At 41.6% G+C, this 22,684-nt stretch overlaps 1 protein-coding gene and 1 pseudogene across 2 annotated transcripts in view; one reads left to right on the top strand and one right to left on the bottom strand.

Annotated features, from left to right (window-relative positions):
• Positions 1-22,684, bottom strand: part of WWP2 (WW domain containing E3 ubiquitin protein ligase 2) — a 141,920-nt gene that overhangs the window by 93,102 nt on the left and 26,134 nt on the right. For both annotated transcript variants that reach the window (XM_021703263.1, XM_044911312.1), the window contains exons 3-4: positions 19,060-19,207; positions 18,587-18,708 (exon numbers count right to left, since the gene is read on the bottom strand). In XM_021703263.1, the coding sequence (XP_021558938.1) occupies positions 18,587-18,708; positions 19,060-19,207 (270 nt within the window). The remainder of the gene's footprint in view (positions 1-18,586; positions 18,709-19,059; positions 19,208-22,684) is intronic.
• On the top strand, positions 2,054-5,328 carry LOC110592301 (annotated as a pseudogene).

The following is a 22,684-nucleotide window of genomic DNA, read 5'->3' as shown; positions in this document are numbered from 1 at the left end:
AGATTTCCTCTCATACAAAAACTCTGCTCCAACACTGAGAAATCCTGACATCTAAAAAGGAGAAAAACAAGATGGAGGGAAAAATGCCTTGACCGCCTACAACAGGTGAAAATGCAAAAGGTCACAATAGACCTCTAGAAGAAGAGAATAGGAACAGCTTCGGCTGGCATTCGTGCTTCGAGGGGTAGAATCACTCTTTGCTCAATACGTGCTCCCAGGAGGGTGACCAGCTTCCAAAACCGATAAGCTTACAGAACACTCGAGAGGCAGCAGTAAACCCCAGGCTATGCCGAGGCAGCCACGTACGGGGGAAGAGATTCCTGACAGAAAGCTTTTCTTCTTTCTTCAAGTGAGGTTTCACAAGGCAACCTCTCTGCTGGTGACACAGAGAGCAGGTCTGTTTTAACATTCATTGCAGGGGCCTGTGTGTTTACTTTTGAGACTTCTAGCTAAAAGGACCTTTTCTTTCAAACAGCTCTCCACTGACACCAAAGCCACGAACTGGCCCAGCTGTAACTTTGAGAAGCTGGGGACGTGGGGATGGGGGAGGGGGGTGCTCTTGGCTTCTTCGGGAATTCCTTGAGGTTCTGGCTTGGCCATATCTGCCTGAGGTGCAGATGATGGAAAGCAACACACAGAGAGCTTTTCAGAGACTATTAAAGACGGTTTTAAATCCCAATGCCTGGCATCTGGTGCCAATCAAGAAAACAGTAGTCACTGATGTAACTGCAACCAGACCGGGGCAAAATGAAACAAAGGCTTGCTTTGGGAGGCCAGCGACGGATTCAGCTTGATGCCTCCCCAGAGCAGGCACCAGGTACTACCCTGGCCCCACCTCTGCCTCAGAGGTGAGCCGTGACACTGGCCACAAAAACCCGAGCCACAACAAAAGATGTTCATCCTCACTACTCTAATTCAGTTTATATAATATATTATTTATATTTTGTATATATGTATTAGCATCTTATGTTCTAGGCACAGGGGTGAAGGGATGCCCAAGAGTGAACAAAAAACAACGCCTGCCCTGTGAAGCTTACATTCCAGTTGTAGAGGGCAAGGAGTGAGATAAACCAAATATATCATATTATATGGGCATAGTGCTAAAAAGATAATAAAGCAGAGAAAGGAACAGGGAATGTTGGGTAGGGAGGACTTGCAATTAAGACCATTTGGTCAAGGCCACATATTACATGATTCCATTTGTACAAAATGTCCAGAAAAGGCAAATCTACAGACACAGAAGGTAGATCTGTGGTTGCCAGAGCTGGGGGTGGAAACAGAAATTAATGGTAAGTGGGCATAGGAGATCTTACTGGGGTGATGGAAAAGTTCATAGCAATGTTGCACAACTTGGTAAAATTTTTAAAAATCACTGAATTGGGGAACCTGGGTGGTTCAGTCAGTTAAGCTCCTGCCTTCAGCTCGGGTCATGATCCCAGGGTCCTGAGATCGAGTCCCACATTGGGCTCCCTGCTCAGCAGGGAGTCTGCTTCTCCCTCTCCCTCTGCCCCTCCCCATGCTTGCGCACTCTCTCTCTCTCGCATAAATAAATTTTAAAATATAGAATAAAATAAATGATTTAAAAATCATTGAATTGTACACTTCTGAAATAGAAAGAATGGTCAAAGAAAGCCTCACTGGGGTGATATTTGAGTAGACGGGAAGGGGGTGAAGGAACAAAGCCATGAGGACACATGAGGAAGAATATTTCAGGAAGACGGTAAGGCCAGCACCAAGGTCCTGAGGCAAGAACAGCAGTGGGTTAGAAGAAGAGCAAAGGGGCTTGGGGACTACAGGGGGGCCTGCAGAGGGGGAGAATGGCTGAGATAAAAGAGGAGTGACATGAAGATCAGGGAAGGTCTTTTAGGCCATTAGGGGAGGATTTTAGTTTTTACTCTTAGTGCAATGAGCAACCACTGTGGGAGTGATATGATTCAGCTCACAGTTTGGGTTATTTTGGCTGCTGGGTACAAGAGTGCACTGTAGGGAGACAGAGGCTGATGCAGGGAGACAGGGAAAGGCCTCCTAACAGCGGAAAAAGAGGGATCTGGACATGGTGATGGCAGCAGTCATGGTGAGAAATGGTCAGCGCCTCAAACATATCTCAAGGGTAATGCAGGCAGGACATGCTGACTGGATGTGGATCGTAACAGAAAGAGAGAGTGGCATCAAGAAAGACACCACGGTGCTAAGCCTGAGCAAGACTGAATCACCATTGCCTGAGATGGAGGAAGCTATGGGAAAGCAGGTAGCTTGACTTTTAACATGTTAATGTGAAGATGTGAATTAGATATCCAGAAACACACAGTCTTTCGTTACCAAGGCTGAGGCCCAGGCTGCAAGTCACACGTGGCCAGACCAAAATGAAAGCCATGAGGCTAGATGAGATCTTGAAAGGCAGGGGTGGAAATGAACAAGTGGATGCAGGACTAAGCCAACCTGGGGTATTCCAATGTTTCCAGACTGGCGAGGAGTAAACCAACAAAAACGACAGGAGTGGCCAGAAAGACAGAAAACCAGTCGGGTGTGGTGTCCGGAAAACCAAGTGGAAACAGAAGGTCGAGAGGAGGGATCGACTCATCGTATCCCATCAGTCAGGCAAGCGAGCTGAGGATGAGAACTGACCACAAGATTTCGCAACAGGGAGGTGACCGAGGCACGTGACATGGGGTAAGGAGGACAGAAGCTTCCCTGGAAGTTTCCCAAGAAAAGGAGAGAGGACAAAAGAAGAGATGCAAATTAAAATAAGAGTAATTGCTTTTCACTTAACAGGTTAGAAGGTTGACAACCCCCAGCACCACGGACAAGAAGAACAAGTACAGAAGGGTGAATAGGTGAGTGGTGAGTGGTGAGCATGCGAATTGGCCCAGGCTTTGCAGCAGACCCAGGCCACAGGCATCAAAAACCTTGAAACTCGCCTGCCCTTTGACCCATAAGTTGCATGCCTAAGAATTTACTACCTTAAGAAAAAAATGCAGCACAGAGCTCTCTCTATAAGAATTGACCAAAAAGTCTTGCTTATAACAGTGAAAGAGTAGAAATGGCCAACAATAGGAGATTGGTTAAATTATGGTGCATTCATTCCAAAAGGCCTGCTACGGCAGCCATCAAAAATGGTCTAGTTTCACTGAGGTAAAAAAAGAAAACAAAACTGGGTGAAAAAAGTTACAAAGCAATCTGCATAGTGAGTTCCCATTTTGGAAAAAAAGTTACACATACAAACATATATGATTTACATACCACCCCAAAAAGCTTAGTGGATAGATAACAAAGGACTTATGGGGTTACTCTGAACAATAAAATTTTAAGTGATTTTAACATTGTCCCTCATTGGAAGGCAGTAGATGAAGAGAGGCTGTGGGGCCAAAAGGCCTGGATTAAATCCCGGTTCTGCCACCACTTACTTGTGTGGCCTTGGAAAAGTTACATAATAACATCTACCTATTTCCTCATCTAAGGGGATGGCAACACAATCTGTCTCACAGGGACATCGGAGGACTAAAAAAGGTTTAATATTTGTATTTTAAGAATTCAAAACAATGCCTGATACACACTAAAGCAATTCAGAATGGTTTTTGTCAGGGCCCCTGGGTGGCTCAGTCGGTTGGGCATCTGCCTTTGGCTCAGGTCATGATCCCAGGGTCCTGGGATCAAGCCCCGCATCGGGCTCCCTGCTCAGTGGGGGGCCTTCTTCTCCCTCTCCCACTCCCACTCCCCACCTGGTTCATGCTCTCTCTCTCACAAATAAATAAAATCTTAAAAAAAAAAAAAAAAAGAATGGTTTTTGTCTTTTTTTTCCAATAAGGATGAAAATCGTTAAGAAGAAAAACAATAATAATATTTTCAGTTTTGGGGACGCCTGGGTGGCTCGGTTGGGCAGCTGCCTTCGGCTCAGGTCATGATCCCAGGGTCCCGGGATCAAGTCCCGCGTCAGGCTCCCCGCTCAGCAGGGAGCCTGCTTCTCCCTCTCCCTCTGCCTGCCACTACTCCTGCTTGTGCTCTCTCTCTCTCCGACAAATAAAAAAATAAATAAATAACATTTTCAGTTTTAGAGGCATGTGTTATTTTTATAATCAGAAAAAATAATATTTTCAATTTGGGGAACAAGACAAAATTTCTCAGAAATTTTTTTTTAAAAGATTTTATTTGTTTATTTGACAGAGAGAGAGGGAACACAAGCAGGGGGAGTGGGAGAGGGAGAAGCAGGCTTCCCACGGAGCAGGGAGCCCAATGCGGGGCTCGATCCCAGGACTCTGGGATCATGACATGAGCCAAAAGCAGACGCTTAATGACTAAGCCACCCAGGCGCCTCTCTCAGACATTTTCTGTAAGCATTCCTCAAAACTGAAAAAACTAGGTCTCATTTGTTTACCAGGTTTAAAAATAATTGGCTATGCAGAGGGGCGCCTGGGTGGCTCAGTCGGTTAAGCGTCTGCCTTCGGCTCAGGTCATGATCCCAGGGTCCTGGGATCGAGCCCCGCATCGGGCTCCCTGCTCTTCGGGAAGCCTGCTTCTCCCTCTCCCACTCCCCCTGCTTGTGTTCCCTCTCTTGCTGTGTCTCTCTCTGTCAAATAAATAAATAAAATCTTAAAAAAAAAAAAAAAATTGGCTGTGCAGGACTCCTTTGGCCATTTCTACCATTGGATTGTTCAAGACCCTGGAGTTCGTAGCTATGTCCTAAGTAAGATCTCCCAATCAGCTCAGAGGACTGTCACATACTGCCTTTCACTTTTGTCCCTTGTCACTTCTTCCTCAAGTTTAAGAGTAGTGAACAACTTTATAAATTTAAATGTAAAATTCTTTTTGCCTTTCTGCTTCTGGTGCTGCCATGGCCCCTGTGATAAAGCTTGGCGGGGGGGGGAGACAAAAAAATAAGTTTTTTAGTTCACCCTTGACGGCACCCACCCTATAGAAGATGGAATCATGGGGGCGCCTGGCTGGCTCAGTCGGAAGGGTGAGCAACTCTTGATCTCGGGGTTGTATGTGGCCCATGCTGGGTGTACAGTGTACATACATACACAGAAGATGGAATCATGGATACCGCCAATTCTGAGCAGTTTCTTCAGAAGAGAGAATCAAAGTGAATGGCAAAGCTGAGATTCTCAGTGGTGGGGTCGTACCACTGAAAGGAGCAAGATCAAGATTATTGTAACTTCTACGGTGCATTTTCCAAAAGGTATCTGAAATATCTCACCAAAAAATATTTGAAAAAGAATAATCTACGTGATTGGTTGTGCGTAGCTGCTAACAGCAAAGAGTTCTAAATTGCGTTATTTCCAGATAAACCAGGACGAGAAAGAGGAGGAAAAAGGGGAGGATGAGGATTAAAATTCATTTATCTGGAATATTTTGTATGAGTTCTTGAATAAAACTAGGGAACAAAAAAAAATTAATTTAAAAAATAAATATAAAATTGTTTTTAACTGTAGAGCAAATTTTTTTTCATTTTCTCTCTTGAATCTCTCTGATTCAAGTTCCAAGGATTAGTAGTTTTATTTATCTTTCAGTTGAAAAACTGGAAAAACAGCACTGTGTTTACTTTAAAATAAATGCGTGCACTGTCTGTCAGGCGTGCCTCCTTGAGATGCACAGCCCACCCACCAGAACGCTCCATCCTTACGGAAGAGTGAGGGAGGTGGTGCACCCCTTATGACTGGCCTATCTGTTCTCAAAATATAAAGTGCTGAAACAACCTTCTGCTTGTAAGATTTTAAATAAATAGGGAGCTGTTTGCTTTCTTTTTTTTTTTAGACACACATGGGCAAAGAAAAGAGAGATGCATAGGAAATGGAGAGCATAAGCAAGGGGCTTTTCAAAGCCTACTTCACTTTTCACAGTGGTATGGGTACAGCAATTCTCAAAACACCTTGTGCGCATTCTAGAATAGAGGTAATGAGTAAATATATGGATGATGCTGAGAGCCAGGGCTCTCCTATGGGAAGGAAGAAAGTTAGGAAGAACCCTGTGGGACTGAACTAGAAATGGAGGTTTCATATGAACTCCTGGTGTTTTATACATAGACAAAGAAATAGATATTTACACATTTGTTTATATACATGTGCACAGAGAGCTAGCTAAATAGCTGGATGGACAGATATAAAGCCCGTCAGAAAAAAATGAATGCTCAAGAGCCAAGAAAGTTTTGAAGAAGAGCAGTGTGAAAAGAGATATGTCCAACCTGATGCTCACACTCCCTCCAAAGAAAACAGTGAGACTGTAAAACCCATTAGGAAAAAATACAACTGGATCCCTACCCCATATCATAAATCAAAATAAACTCTCGATTGATTAAAGGGTTACATATTTTAAAAACTAATTAAAGAAGACTGTCACGGGGCACCTGGCTGGCTCAGTTGGTAGAGCATATGACTCTTGATCTCAGGATTGTAAATTCAAGCCACACGCTGGGTGTAGAGATTACTTAAAAATAAAAATCTAAGAAAGAAAGAAAAAAAGAAAGAAAGAAAGAAAGGGAAAGAAAGAAAAGAAAAAGAAAGAAAGAAAGAAAGAGAAAGAAAGAAAGAAAGAGAAAGAAAGAAAGAAAGAAAGAAACAAAGAAAGAAAACTATCACAAGTGTCATTTTAAGGAAGGTATCTAGCTTTATTTTTTTTTCCAAGCAGTTAGCTTTGTGGTTCTCAGACTTGAGCACACATCAGAATTCCCTGGAAAATCTGTTAAAACAGATTGCCGGACCCCACCCCCAGAGTTTCTGATTCTGCAGGTTTGGGATAGGGCCTCAGAATTTATATCTTTTTTTTTTTTTTTAAGATTTTATTTATTTATTTGAGAGAGTGCATGAGCCAGGGGGAGAAGCAGAGGGAGAGGGAGAACCAGGGTCCCTACTGAGCAAGGAGCCTGTCACAGGGCTCAATCCAGGGCCCAGGATCATGACCTGAGCTGAAGGCAGACATTTAACTGACTGAGCCACCGAGGCACCCCAGAATTTACATTTCTAACATGTTTCCAAGTAATGCCCATGTTGCTAGCCTGGAGACCACACGTGGAAAGCCACTCAGGTTAGCTGACTGTCCTAATGCCGTTTGATCGCCTTTTTTGATTCTCAATGCCCCCTTTATCATATAGTAAATGCTATCTATATTGGAACATATTTGGAAAATAATATATGATGGAGGACATATCACAAGGATACAGGAGCAAGTTTGAAGAGACACCCATCGGCCAAACGAGGGGTAATGTGAGCATCAAAATAATGTCAGAAATAAACTATAAACCACTAAATAAAGTAAGAATCCATGAGTTGAGACTGATAATACATACCTACATGCCTAAAAATACTCTTCCTTGCAAGAGTAGACCAACTAATAAGTGTACAAGGAATAATGAAACTGGGGGAAAAATTTGCAACCCACACAGTAAACTGATTCAGAAAAAAAAATCATTAATGAATGCAAAAACAATTAGGTGAAGGTGTGACAAGGGACAGATATTTACATAATCACAAAGTATTATGCCTCCCCATAAATTACTTTGTAGTTATAAAAAGAAAATAGTCATTTTACCGTGGAGAACCTGGCAGATACCACTTTAACCAAATGATCAAAGTTAACATCGTTAACAATGAAACACGCTGAGTCATGTGCCTCCTGATATTTTGCACTTAGAAGGACACAATATCATTTCCTGATTGTTCCTGCCAAAAACACATACCCTGAATCTAACTCTGAGGAAAACCCAGACAGAGCCAAACTGAGAGGATTCTACGAAAAGACTGGCCTGAACTCCTCAACAATGATAGTGTCATGAAAGACAAAAACAGGCTGAAGAACTAATCTCAGATTTAAGGAGACATGACAACCAGATGCAATGCATAATTTTGCACAGGATCCTGGATCATGGGGAAAAATCACTTTAAGTGCATTTTTGCCACAATTAGAAAATATGAATTAGGTAACAATATTGCAAAAATGTTAGGTTTCTTGATTTTTTTTTAAAGATTTTATTTATTTATTTGACAGAGAGAAAGGGAACACAAGCAAGGTGAGTGTGAGAGGGAGAAGCAGACTCCCCACCGAGCAGGGAGCCCAATGCAGGGCTCGATCCCAGGATTCCAGGATCACGACCTGAGCTGAAGGCAGAGGCCTAACAACTGAGCCACCCAGGCGCCCGGTTTCTTGATTTACTTGTACAGTGGTTAGGTAAGAAAACATCCTTCTTCTTAAAAAACAGACACTTAAGTACTTAGGGACAAAGAAGTACAAGGTTCCCCCAATGTTTATAGCAGCAATGTCCACAATAGTCAAACTATGGATAAAGCCCAGATGTCCATCAACAGATGAATGGATGAAGAAGATATGGTATATACATATGATGGAATATTACTCAGCCATAAAAAAAATGAAATCTTACCATTTGCAACGACATGGATGGAACTACAAGGTATGATGCTAAGCGAAATAAGTCAATCAGAGAAAGACAATTATCAAATGATTTCACTCATATGTGGAATTTAAGAAACAAAACAGGATCATAGGGGAAGGAAGGGAAAAATAAAATAAGATGAAATCAGAGAGGGAGACAAACCTTAAGAGACTCTTAACTATAAGAAACAAACTGAGGTTGCTGGAGACGAGGTTGATGGGGGGATGGGGTAACTGGGTGACGGGCATTAAGAAGGACATGTGCTCTCTGTCTTGCTATCTCTCTCTCAAATAAATAAAATCTTAAAAAAAATAATAAGGACATGTGGTATAATGAGCACTGGTTGTTACATGCAACTGATGCATCACTGAATCCTAGTTCTGAAACTAATAATATACTATATGTTAATTATTTGAATTTAAATAAATAAAAATTTTTAAAAGAATGATATATACATGGAATATAATACTAGCAATAAAACATAGTGGCATAATAATAATAAATAACATGTACTGAGCATTCAAAAAAAAGTACAAGGTTGGTAATTTAAAATGATTCAGAAAATGATTATAGATGTATGTATAGACAAAGACAATGTTAAAGCAAATGTATCAAAATATTAACAGCTGGGTGCAGGGCATAGGGGAATTCCTTGTCACACTCTTTTAACTTGTTTCTCAATTTGAAATTATTTTAAAATAGGGAAGTTTTTTTTTTAAAAATCTACTTCAAGCTACAACTCCCCCCTTGCAAGGAGAACAATCTGGTAGTGCCAAGATCTGCAGGGTTAATGAGGCCAGCTGCAGGAGAGGGGAACTACAAGAGAAAATCAACCGAGTCTTACATCCTACCCACTACCAATTTAGAAAGAAATCAAGATCATCCAGTGGGCGGATACAGATGAAACATATGCTAATAACTACCGAAGCTTGCAAATGCCCCTAATAAAAAGGTTTTTAAAAATCAATATTCGAGGGGCACCTGGGTGGCTCAGTCGTTAAACGTCTGCCTTCAGCTCAGGTCATGATCCCAGGGTCCTCGGATCGAGCCCCGCATCGGGCTCCCTCCTCGGCAGGAAGCCTGCTCTCCCTCTCCCACTCCTGCTGCTTGTGTTCCAGCTCTCATTTATCTCTCTGTCAAATAAATAACATCTTAAAAAAAAATTAATATTCAACCCCAACATCTGGCTTCCACACAGAGATGAGTAGAGCCAACCTTAAGAGCCAAACCAGTCCTTTGAGTCAAGTACTTCTTGCAGCCACAGCCAGGTCAATGTCCTTGCAGAAAGTCGGCCAAGGCTGACCCTTACACAACTGCAGGACTCGAGCAAAGCCCTCCACCAGGCATAACACATCAGCTGAGTTTCCCAGTCAACTTTCAAGTCCACCCAGGGGACAACAAGGCAGCGAATGAAGGAAGGAATTGAGTCACGTGGCGCAGAGAAACACCAAGCAGGACAGGCCTTTTCCCAGGCAAAGCTGTTTCGGGAAGACCAGGCCACAGTGAGAGGAGTCGCCTAACTTGCTGTGACCTACTATCCTACGTAACCATATTCGTACTTAACACACCACTCTGGACACACTCCCAGCCTAGCAGCTCCCCAAGGAATGCAGGTGCCAAGACCCCGGAGCTGAAATATCTCATGTTAATGAGAGCCTCTCCACTCCATACCCCCAGAGCTTTTGCATTTGTCCAGCCTTAGAACCCTCCCTTGAGGGGCGCCTGGGTGGCTCAGTCGGTTAAGCGTCTGCCTTCGGCTCAGTTCATGATCCCAGGGTCCTGGGATCGAGTCCCACATCGGGCTCCCTACTCCATGGGAAGCCTGCTTCTCCCTCTGCCTGCCGCTCCCCCTGCTTGTGCTCATGTCGTCTCTCTCTGACAAATACATAAATAAAATCTTAAAAAAAAAAAAAGAACTCTCCCTTGGAACAACCTTGGGGCTGCCTTCCATTTAGGCAAGCAGGTCCTACATCAAGAAACAGGGTCTCTGCCACCACCTCGAGGATTTGAACCTCCCCAGCTCTGGGAAGAAAAGAATCAGAGGAGGCAGGATTACTACCATGGCTACCACAGTTACTACGTCTATAGTACTCATGTGTGTCAGGCACTGTGCTTAGCTCATTTCGTCTCCAAATAACATTTTACAGATAAGGAAACAGAAGCACAGAGAAGTAAGTGACTGTCCGACATCACAAAGCTCATGGAATCAGCATTCAAACCCAGGTAGTCAGACTCCGGAATCTACGTGTTCTTAACCACTTTTCCATGCAACAGATCTGTAACCACCAGAAACAGCCTTGCTCTTAAACGGAAGGCTTTACGAAACCCAGCTGGAATGTTATGTATCTCATCTATGCCATTGTCATCCTAGATTTCCTTTTCTACGAAAAAACAGCCCAATGCCCTGTGACAACCCACATTTTCCATCAGATTTGGATCTGATGTGCCTCACTACCCCAGCCACACACACACACACACACACGCACACACACACAGTGCTACGGCTGGTGCTGGACAGCAGGAGCTGCGGGGACAGTCACGCACAACATAAGCACCGGGAAACAGAGAAAACATCCCTCTGAATGTTTTCATTCTGGGCTCAAAGAGAAATTTGAATCTCTTTGAGCCCTGAATCACTCTGGGCTCAAAGAGAAAAACCTCAACAGCAATTACAAACAAGGAGCAGGACACAGCAACACATAAGGATTTGCCACTAGAAAACTGTTGGACAGTTATCTACCAAAGCTAAACATACATCCACTCTGTGAACTGAGGGCCCTATATAAATAGATAGATAGATAGAAAGATAGACAGGCAGACACACACACACACACACACACACTCAATAGAAATATATGCATAGGTCTTCCAAAACACACGTATAAGAATGTGCATAGCAGCTTTGCTCATGATGACCCCAAACTGGAAAAGAGCCCCGATGTCCACCAACAGGAGATTAAACAAATAAATTGTGGTATAGTCATATAATAGGAACTTTAACCCCTATAAAAAAATAAACCAGTATTACATGCAAAAGCATGGGTGGCTCTCACAGATACAATGATGAGCCAGGCCAAGAAAATGTACTGTATGATTTCACCGATAAAAATTCAAGAATAGGGGCGCCTGGTGGCTCAGTTGGTTAAGCAACTGCCTTCGGCTCAGGTCATGATCCCAGGGTCCTGGGATCAAGCCCCGCATCGGGCTCCCTGCTCGGCGGGAAGCCTGCTTCCCCCTCTCCCACTCCCCCTGCTTGTGTTACCTCTCTCGCTGTCTCTTTCTCTCTGTGTCAATTAAATAAATAAAAATTTAAAAAAAAATTCAAGAATAGGCAAAACTAACCAATAGTGACAGAAATCAGAATAGTGGTTATCTCAGGGTGGGCACAGGGATACTGACTAACAGGGATGTGGGAATCTCCTGGGACCCTAGAAATGTTCTATATTTTGATCTGAGTAGTGATTACACAGATGTGAACATATGTAAACATTCACTGAACTATATCACTTAAGGTTGGTGCACTTTTCTTTAAAAGAAAAAAATGTGAATACCCAGGGGGGAAAAAATCAAAGTCAAGTTGAAAGCATGAATGTTTTCATCATTAAACAAGACAAAAATAAATGCACTGTAAGCTTTCAACTCAAAAAGCTATAAATGACCAACTGACTGGATTAAAAAAAAAACAGATCTAGGGCAAGTAGTTGAAAAAGTTAAAGTTAAAAATGGAAATATTAGAAAATAAGGTATAATTGATCAAGCAGTCTTGTGAAAAATAAAGAGCAAAAGTTAAAACAAAAATGCTTATACTAGTCAAGAAAAAAAACTGGGGGGGAGGGCACGCCTGGGTGGCTCAGTTGGTTAAGCATCTGCCTTAGGCTCAGGTCATGATCCCAGGGTCCTGGGATCGAGCCCCGCATTGGGCTCCCTACTCAGCGGGGAGCCTGCTTCTCCCTCTCCCACTCCCCCTGCTTGTGTTCCCTCTCTCGCTGTGTCTCTGTCAAATAAATAAAATCTTAAAAAAAAAAAAAATTGGGAACAAATACCAAAAATTTTAAGTGAGAAAGATGAGAAACATTTTTTAAATGAGAATGCGATTTAAAATATTAATACTAAAACAAAAATAAATAAAATCTTTATACTAATAAATTTGAAAAATCTCATGAAACAATTTTTCCCCGAAAATATGAATTAACAAAACTGATGCAAGAGGAATCAGAAAAGCTGAACAAACCAATCATTATGGGGTAAAAAACTGAAAAAGTCATCAAAGAATTCTTTCAAAGAAAGCAGCCAGACCCAGATGGTTTTACGGGTGAGCTCTTTCCTGCACTCATGGAACAGATAATTCCCATGTTATAGAGTCTGTTCCTGAAGTTGGAAAGAGCTTCAATTTACTTTATAAAATTAGCTAAGCCTCGATTCCAAAGCTGACAAAAATAGTACAAAACTACAGACAAATGCCACTTATGAATATAGGTGGAAAACCCCCCAATAAAATATTAGCAAGCAATTCTAACAAAATTTTCAAGGAATAATCCAACATGAGCAATTGGGTATATTCTAGAAATCTGAAGATTGTTACTATTATCCCAATAGTGACCTTTCTAAATAAAAGATTGATTTATTTTAGAGAGAGAGAGCATGAGCAGGAGGGGGAGAGGGAGAGGGAGAGAGAATCTCAAGTGGACTCCACACTGAGCCCAGAGCCCAATGTGGGGCTCTGTCTCACAGCCCTGAGATCACAACCTGAGCAAAAACCAAGAGTCCGACGCTCAACCAACTGCACAACCCAGGCTCCGGCCTCCACAGTTACGTAAAAGATATTTGACAAAAATTCAACACCCTTCCTGATTAAAAAACAAAAAAACAAAAAAGCAGTAATTAATAAACCAAAGGGGGTGGGAAACAAGAGTTACTAACACCCAACTTTACACCCAGAGAAGAGTCATTAGGAAGCATGGTTACCAGACAGGGTGGAATGCCAATTTCATCACCACTGAAACAGGAAGTTGTATGCAAAGCAACTAACAATGAAAAGAAGTATAATTATTTCCTAATGTGAGCAAAATTATCAATCTTAGAAACCACATAAATGTCTACCAAGAAAACCCAAAAGAAACTGCTGAAAACCTATACTAAGAATTCAGCAATTGAATGATTATAAAAACAAACAAAACAAAAACATGCAGAAACTAATAGTCATATATCAACAACACTGGACTAGGAGACCCAACAGGAAAAAATCCCACTAAAAATAAGATCAAAAATATTTTTACAATTTAAAAGAGTCTATCTAAAGATAACTTCAAAATGATTTGAGTGAATTTAGAGACACTCCATGTTCCTAGGTAGGAAGAATTAGTATAGACATTCTCCATAAAGGAACTTTACATAGGATAAAATTTCCATAAAATTTTAAGGGAGTGGGGGGGGGGAGAGAGGAGGAAGAGGGGAAGAACCTGAGAAAATAATTTAAAGTTTAGGTGCTGTTGTCATATATGCAAAGAAAAGAGGGGGAAGATTTTAAAAAGCAGATAAGCTCAAACGGTCAGATATGAAATCATGGTAACATTACAACAGCTAAAAGAGAGTGATTTTAGAAGTCTAATAAAACAACAGATGAAATGGAAAATCCCTGACACAGGCCCAAGTATGTGTATGTGTGTGTGTCCGTGTGTGTGTGTGCATGTATATTTTATTTACATATGTATATATTTTCTTCATATACGCTGAAGGTAACAACTCAAATCATCAGGGATGATAATCACAGATGGATTATTCAGTAGGTACTACTAAAGCAACCAGTGAACTACTAGGGAAAAATTAAATTAGATCCCTACTCACACTGTACACAAAAATAAACTCACTTAAAGAATTAAAGGGAGGATGCGATGCCTGGGTGATGGACACTGGGGAGGGTATGTGCTATGGTGAGCGCTGTGAATTGTGTAAGACTGTTGAATCACAGGCCTGAAACAAATAATACAGTATATGCTAATAAAAAGAAAAATACAGAAATGCAGGGGCGCCTGGGTGGCTCAGTCCGTTAAGCATCTGCCTTTGGTTCAGGTCATGATCCCAGGGGTCCTGGGATTGAGGCCCCCATCACTTCTCCCTCTCCTTCTGCTCCTCCCCCCTGCTTGGGCTCACTCTCTCTCACTCTCTCAAATAAATAATCTTAAAAAAAAGAATTAATGTGAAAAAATAAAATCACAATGAACTAGGAAAAACTAGAGGTGACTATTTACCTGAACTCAGGATGGAGAAAGCCTTTCATAAAGGCAAAGGTTACAAATACAAAGAGTGATGAGTCAACTGCAAGTTTAAAACATCTGTTTGAAAAATAGAAAAAAAAAACCCCACAAAATTAAAATGCAAATGAAAAACCAGAAAAATATTTATAAATTATAAGACAGAGAAATGGCCTTAACATATAAAGAACTCTTTCAAAACTAAAAGAAAAAAATGCACACTTTGATATAAAAAGAGCAAAGAACATTAATAAGGCAATAAACACACTCTAAAACATTCAATCTCCTTCAATAAATCACAGCATCAAAAGGCAGAGCAAAGTTGGGGTAACTTCAGAGGCATAACAACCAAATTCAATGAGTAGACCTTGTCTGAATCCAGGTTCAAGCAAACCAACTTGAAAACAACACTTTGAGACAATGGTGAAATTGAATAGCAAGTGGGTATTAGGTGATAATAAGGAATTCATGTTAATATTGCTAGGTGTGATAATGGTATGGTAATTATATAAGAAAATATCCTTTTTGCTCCCTCTCTGGGCTCAGACCTAGTTTGTGGTGACATGGCTAAACAGACCAAGAAGGTCAGAATCATTGGTTCACGTGAGACCCATTATGGTGCCTCTCGCAGGAAAACGGTGAAAAAGACTGAAATAAGCCAGCATGCCAAGCACACTTGCTCCTTCTGTGGAACAATCAAGATGAAAAGACGAGCTGTGGGGAGCTGGCATTGTGGTTCCTGCATGCAAAGAGTGGCTGGTGGGGCTCAGACCTACAGTATCGCCCTGCGATCACAGTAAAGTCGGCGGCCATCAGAACCTTGAAGGACGTGAGAGACCAGCAAAAGCTCTACCATCTGAAACATTACTAGCCTAAAATAAATGGGTTAATTTTTGTAACAAAATAAAATTTTAAAAAAGAAAATATCCTTTTTTTCTAAGACATATGCTGAAGAATCTAAAATATAATACTGAAACACCTCTAATTTACTTTGAAATACTACAACCAAAAAAAACCAAAAAAAATAGATGAAGCAAATCTGGCATAACGTTAATTATCAAATAGACCAAAAAAAAAAAAAAAAAAAACAAGACACACATTTCTTTTCCAATAAAGGCCAAGATGCAAGAGAAACCAGCAGTTTTCGGGGGCGCCTGGGTGGCTCAGTCGTTAAGCGTCTGCCTTCGGCTCAGGTCATGATCCCAGGGTCCTGGGATCGAGCCCCACATCGGGCTCCCTGCTCGGCAGGGAGCCTGCTTCTCCCTCTCCCACTCCCCCTGCTTGTGTTCCCTCTCTCGCTGTGTCTCTCTGTCAAATAAATAAATAAAATCTTTAAAAAAAAAAAAAAAAAAAAGAGAAACCAGCAGTTTTGACCACTGCTGATGGGAGAGTAAATTGGCAGAACTTTTCTGGACAGTAATCTTGCAATATGTGTCCAATGTCACAGGTATGTGAAAAATGCTTAAACCCATCAAACCCATCTTCAATAATTCATCACAACTATCAAAATAGGCAGAAAGATTTATAAACGTGTAAGTTTACCATAGCATTATTTGTGACTATAAAATACTGAAAACAACCCCAATGTCCACCACACAACCACCTGAGAGACTAGTACCAGTAATAGTATTATACTTTGGGAGTATACTTCCAAAACTACACTTTGGAAGAATAATTAAAGCTATTTCAATATACCGGGGAGGGGGGGGGGTGCCTGGTTGGCATAGTCCATTAAGTGTCCGACTCTCGGTTTCAGCTCAGGCTGTGATCTCAGGCATGTGAGATCAAGCCCCACGCAGGGCTCCACGCTCAGCATGGAGTCGGCTTAAGATTGTCTCTCCCTCTGCCCCTCCTCGTGCTCGCTCTCTAAATAAATAAATAAATAAATAAAACCTTTTTTTTTTTAATAAAGGGCAAATACTGTATGATTCTACCTATATGAGGTACCTACTCAGATGCATAGAGACAGAAAATAGAATGGTGGGTGGTGGAGGGAAGAGAGTGAATGAGTTGTTTGATGGGTACAGAGTTTGAGTTTGAAATTCTGGAGGCGGACAGTGGTGACGGTTGCACCGTGTTTATGTACTTAACTGCCACTACACTGTACACTTAAGAATGGGTAAGATGGTAAATTTTACGTTAAGTGCATTTTATCACAGTTAGAAATATATACGTAGGGGCGCCTGGGTGGCTCAGCCGTTAAGCGTCTGCCTTCGGCTCAGGTCATGGTCCCAGGGTCCTGGGATCGAGCCCCGCGTCAGGCTCCCCGCTCCGCGGGAAGCCTGCTTCTCCCTCTCCCACTCCCCCTGCTTGTGTTCCCTCTCTCACTGTATCTCTCTCTGTCAAATAAATAAAATCTTTAAAAAAAAAAAAAAAAGAAAAGAAATATATATGTAAAGATATATTGAGGGGCACCTGGCTGGCTCAGTCAGAAAAGTGTATGACTCTTGATCTGGAGGTCGTAGGTTTGAGCCCCAAAATCCCCGTGTAGAGATTACTAAAAAAAAAAAAGTAAATAAATACATTTTTTAAAAAAGATATATTAATACATTTTAAAGAGTAAAAGGCATGTTATAAAATATGTTTATGTATGGTCTCAATTTCGTTTCATTGATGTCTTAAATACTTATATTCGCACACGCGAAAAAAAGGCTCAGAAAAATATATGTCAAAATGGTAGTAATTATCACTAAGTACGGTGGCTTACAGGAGAATTTTATTTTCTTTGTGTGTCTGTGTGCTTTTGTGTAATTTCCAGTTTTTCTACAATTACTTTTATAATCAAAAGCATGTTGACGGAACAAATGAAGAAGGGAAAAAAAAAAAAGGACAGTCATACTGGCTGCTGATCCTCATGCGAGAATGTCCACAGGTATATTTCCAAATGACGTAATAAATGTAATCCTCCTTGATATAATCAAATTATAAAAGGAACGCTAGAGTTTGGGAAATAAAGACCAACTCAGAAGATAAACCATCAGGGAGTTAAAGGAGAGGCATATTCCTGGTTTTAAACAACTCCTGAAGCTGGAATGGGTTCACCACACCTCTGTGTGCCCAGCAGAAAGGGAAAGACCAGAAGAGCCTCCAATACCACTCGAGTGGCCTGTCAGAAAGGACAGGCTCAGAAAGAAAAGACCCTCGAATCAACGCAGCGCTCTCCCTGGGACTCAACACTCTCCACCCCCACATCTCTCTTAAGCTAAATCCACTTTCAGAAAATATTTTCTAGACAGCAGACATCAAGAGAAAAAGGAGCCTTTTTTCCGTGGCATTCCCCCACCACATATGGTACTGCTCTCAATAGAGGCTTTATGAGGGAGGGTCCAGATACCACAGCCATGGGTTATGCCATTGACCACAAGCAGCAATAAACAGACGTTAGGATTTAGATTTCCATGCAGCAGAGGCACCCTGAATAATTAAGACAGAGCTTCCGTCACATTCCAACATTCGGTAAACGTTTACTGAGTGCCTACTAAGCACAAGGCACTATTTGTAACACCATCCCCCCCCGCCACCCCACCCCACCCCCACCTCACACACACAAACACACGCCACTTCTTTGTTCTGCTCAAGGACTCAGACTAGGAAAGTAATGATTTAGGCTGGAGGCATGGGACAGTTTGATTCAACATGTCACATGTCACCCGGATTGGGAAAAGAGCAGAGGCAGAGGGAGAGCATTCAAACTCCAGAAAGGATCAAGGGGACACATCACTGCATCCCACTGGGAGAGCCCGGGGACAAAAGAAGCTGAATCTGGCAGTGCTGGGCTCTGGCCTTCCTAAACCTCCACGACCCATTCCACAGGGAACAGTCACGGCAGCCCCTGGTCCTGGAGGAAACTGCATCGCCAGGTCTATCCATGGCGTGAGAGAGAAATCCAACCCTTCGAATTCTTCTCCCCACCCCCACAACTGAATCATGTCGGCCACCCCTTCATCATACGTACTTTTGCCCCCATTGTTCTTCAGGACATTGGAGAGGTTGACAGAGGCGGTGCCTAGCAGTTCATTTCTCAAGGTATGGCAGCTCCAGACCTTCAAATCTAAATGACTCTGGGCTGTGACATTCCTGGAAAACAAAAACTTGATTAATCACATCTGAGCACATTGGTCACTCCTACAACGTAGAAGAAAACAGATAAACCTACTGCTGACATCTTGGAGGGAGGGGGGAAACCTCAAACAGGAAGACACTCACATGTGTACTCTTTCCCCCCCCCAAAGCTGACCCTGTAACCATCTAGCTAATAATGAACGCTCTGTGAGCTCAATGATGTAGAAACACCTGGCGAGAAGTGCCCTGGGTACCAAAGGCAGAGGAGTTAGCGGGGTCACAGGAAAGCTGGATCTCCCACAACCCCCTTGGAGCACCTCCTCACTTTCCCCCTCGTTACTGCAAAGAGAAGGGACTTTCTCTTACAAAATGATGATCTCATTCCAGAGAAGCTCGGAGCTCCCAATTCGCTTCCCCGTCTTCTTAGTCTCACTGGGGAGTCCATCCACTGCCACCTCCACAAATGAGTTAATTCGAGGTTGACGATTATGCACCTTGGGCTTTGCTGACACCACTGGACGGGAAAGAAAGGAAAAGTCGAAGATGAGTCAGAAGGCTCCCAGGTGCCCCCCTGTGGCAGATGTTCCGCTCTTTTTTGTTGTTTCTTTTAAAAACTACGTTTGGTATTTTTTCTGATCCTAAAAAAAATTACTTTTAAAAAAATGTGAGGATATTTTAAAAACTACGAAGCATAAAAAAAAAGCACTCCTATCCTGAAAACACTGGGATAATTATCATTAAGATGTTGGCAAATCCAGACTTTCCAGACTCTCATCTTTTATGCCCCCAATTCTTTAAGAATTCTTCTCCCTCCAAAATCAATTCTTTTTTTTTTTTTTAAAGATTTTATTTATTTATTTGAGAGAGAGAGAGCACATGAGAGGGGGGAGGGTCAGAGGGAGAAGCAGACTCCCTGCTGAGCAGGGAGCCTGATGCGGGACTCGATCCCGGGACTCCAGGATCATGACCTGAGCCGAAGGCAGTCACTTAACCAACTGAGCCACCCAGGCGCTCCTCCAAAATCAATTCTAAATGGCTGCAATATGAGCCAATTGTATAGACATGCCATGATTTAGTTAACTATTCTTTCAGTGATGAATAGATTGCTTCCAATTTTTCACTCGTGGAAAATCATCATGAATGTATATATTTGCATGCATTTCTCAGTGTTCCTCCAAATGATATGAATATTTTTTCTTCAAACTGCTTAATTCCTTTGCAAAAAGGATAAACCCATGTAGATGCCAATATATCCATTTCACCACCATCATACTGAGTATTATGTTTTTTCACTATTTAGAAATCAGAAAGGTAAAAAAAAAATCATATAAATTAGGTAAGGTTTAATGAGCACTTATGACAGACACTAGGCTATGCACACATCATCTAAATGAATCCTTAAAACAAACCCATGAGGCAGGGAATATATCATCACCCCCATTTCACCCAGAGGAAGCAGGCTTGGGGAAGTTAAGTCATTGCCCCAGGTGACAGAGCCTGGGAGCGTCAAACCAGGATGTGCACCCAGGCAACCTGACTCCCCACCACGCTGTATGTCATTACCAGATTTTGCTTATTTGTTCTATTGCTGTTCTTCAATTACTAGTGAGGTTGTATATGTTTTCCATGTGTTTGTTAGCCATCTGCATTTCCTATTCTATCTGTATCCTTCATGTGGCAGCATCTCTGATGTTTATTTGGTACCTGCAAGCCAAGCTGAACAAGTATACAAGCATCTCTTCGAGCATATATTAGCCATGGTGGAAACTCCAGGTCACTGGGATGGAACACACCTAAGGTGTCCTCCATCCCATGCCCCAAATCAGAGCATGTGACTGGCATTTCTTATCCATGAGGCAAGACAGAGCTCCCCTCCAACAAGGTTTAGCAAACCTCTCCCTCCCAGACCCTTCTGAGAGGTGAGAGTCCTATAAGGGTCCACAACTTGACAAAGGACAAAACTACCTCTGGATTCTTTTAGCAATACCTGTCTTTTCCGAGGCCCAAAGAACAGTAGAGAGCAAGTCAAAGAACAACAACAGCAAAAGTTGTGGCTAAGGTTCAGAAGCAATAGGGGATGGTATGAGGAGAAACAGGTGGTGGTGGTGGGAAATGTGGTCCAGAGTAGAAAACAAATACTTTTCACACAGACCAAGGTTAACTGAGGCCACCTGGTGGTGGGAGAGCAGCTCTGCACACAGAGCCTTAAAAAGCGGGGGAAGGGGGAGGACTAGTTTTAATTATAGTCCTATCATTTTGAGCTAGACAGTTTCTTTGAAATCAACAAGTTCATAAGGAGGGCACATGATATAATGATTAGCACTAGGTATTATATAAGACTGATGAATCACTGAACTCTACCTCTGAAACTAATAATACACTATATGTTAATTAATTGAATTTAAATTCAGGAAAAAAAAGAAAACAAGTTCAAACCCTTCATTTAATAGTTGAGCCAATTAAATAAGGTGCAGGGAGATGAGATAACGTATCCAAAATCAGGGAACTCCCAGGCCAATTCTCGGAACTCTGTTCTAATGTTTCCTTTTTTGTCCTAGCTTTTTCCCCTAGGTTTTTTTGTTTGTTTGGAGGTTTATTTTTTTGTTTTGGGGGGGGTGGGGTTTTTTGGTATCTTTACTTTCTTTTTTATTTTGACATAATTTCAGATGTTTAGAAAAGTTGCAACAAAAATACAAAGAATTCCTATAAACCCTTCACCTAAGGGTCACCAAATATTAACTTGTTACTATATTTGCTTTATTATTCTCTTTCTCTTCCCTGATTCTCTTTCATACACATACACATCTGTTCCTGAAACTTTGAGAGTGAGTTTTAGAAGATGCTGTGCCCCTTTTCTTCTAAACGCTTCAGTGTATATTTCTAAGAACAAAGACATTTTCTGATACCATAACATAATTATCAACATGGAAAAATTTAACAACCTTTTAAAACTATGATCTAATGTACAGACCTCATTTAAATTTTGTTAAATGTCGGGGCGCCTGGGTGGCTCAGTTGTTAAGCGTCTGCCTTCAGCTCAGGTCATGATCCCAGGTCCTGGGATCCAGCCCCACATTGGGCTCCCCACTCCGCGGGAAGCCTGCTTCTCCCTTTCCCACTCCCCCTGCTTGTGTTCCCTCTCTCGCTGTGTCTCTCTCTGTCAAATAAATAAATAAAATCTTTAAAAAACAAATAAATTAATAAATAAATAAATAAAAATAAATTTTGTTAAATGTCCTATCAATGTCCATTACAGCAAAAGAGAAAAGAAACTTTTTTTTTTTTTTGGTCCAGGACCCAACCTAGGATTACACATTGCAGTTGGTAGTTTTATTTTGAAATTTCCAATCTACAGAAAGGTTTAAAGAATAAGACAATAAATAACTGTATACTCGGCAACAACTATCATTTTGCCCCATTTGCTTTTTTAAAAAGCCTTTTCACGGGACACCTGGGTGGCTCAGTAGGTTAAGCATCTGCCTTCAGCTCAGGTTATGATCCCAGGGTTCTGGGATTGAGCCCCGCGTCAGTGGGCTTGAACTCACAACACAAAGATCAAAAGTCATGTGCTCTACCAACTGCGCCAGCTAGGTGCCCCACCACATTTGGGGTTTTGGTTTTGGTTTTTTTTTCTATGTGTGTGTCTATATCATTGCTATTCAAGAGAACCTCAGTGATAAGGAAAAGTTCTATGCCAACACAGTCCAATGCATTGCCATGAGATACATGTGACTACTGAGGACTGGGAATATAGCTCTTATGACTGAGGATTTAAATTGTTAATGTAATTTTAATCTTAACATAAATAGTTCTATGTGGCTATAGTGGCTATCGTACTGGATAGCACAGGATACAAATACATGATATCTATATCTATAAATGTCCATGACTAGGCATATACCCACAAACTTCTTTTTTTTTTTTTTAAAGATTTTATTTATTTATTTGAGAGAGAGAATGAGAGAGACAGAGAGCACATGAGAGGGGGGAG

Source organism: Neomonachus schauinslandi, chromosome 16, assembly GCF_002201575.2.
Source record: "Neomonachus schauinslandi chromosome 16, ASM220157v2, whole genome shotgun sequence".
NCBI classification, from domain to species: domain Eukaryota; kingdom Metazoa; phylum Chordata; class Mammalia; order Carnivora; family Phocidae; genus Neomonachus; species Neomonachus schauinslandi.
The sequence above is the reverse complement of the archived record's forward strand: the minus strand, read 5'-3'. Positions and strand labels throughout refer to the sequence as shown.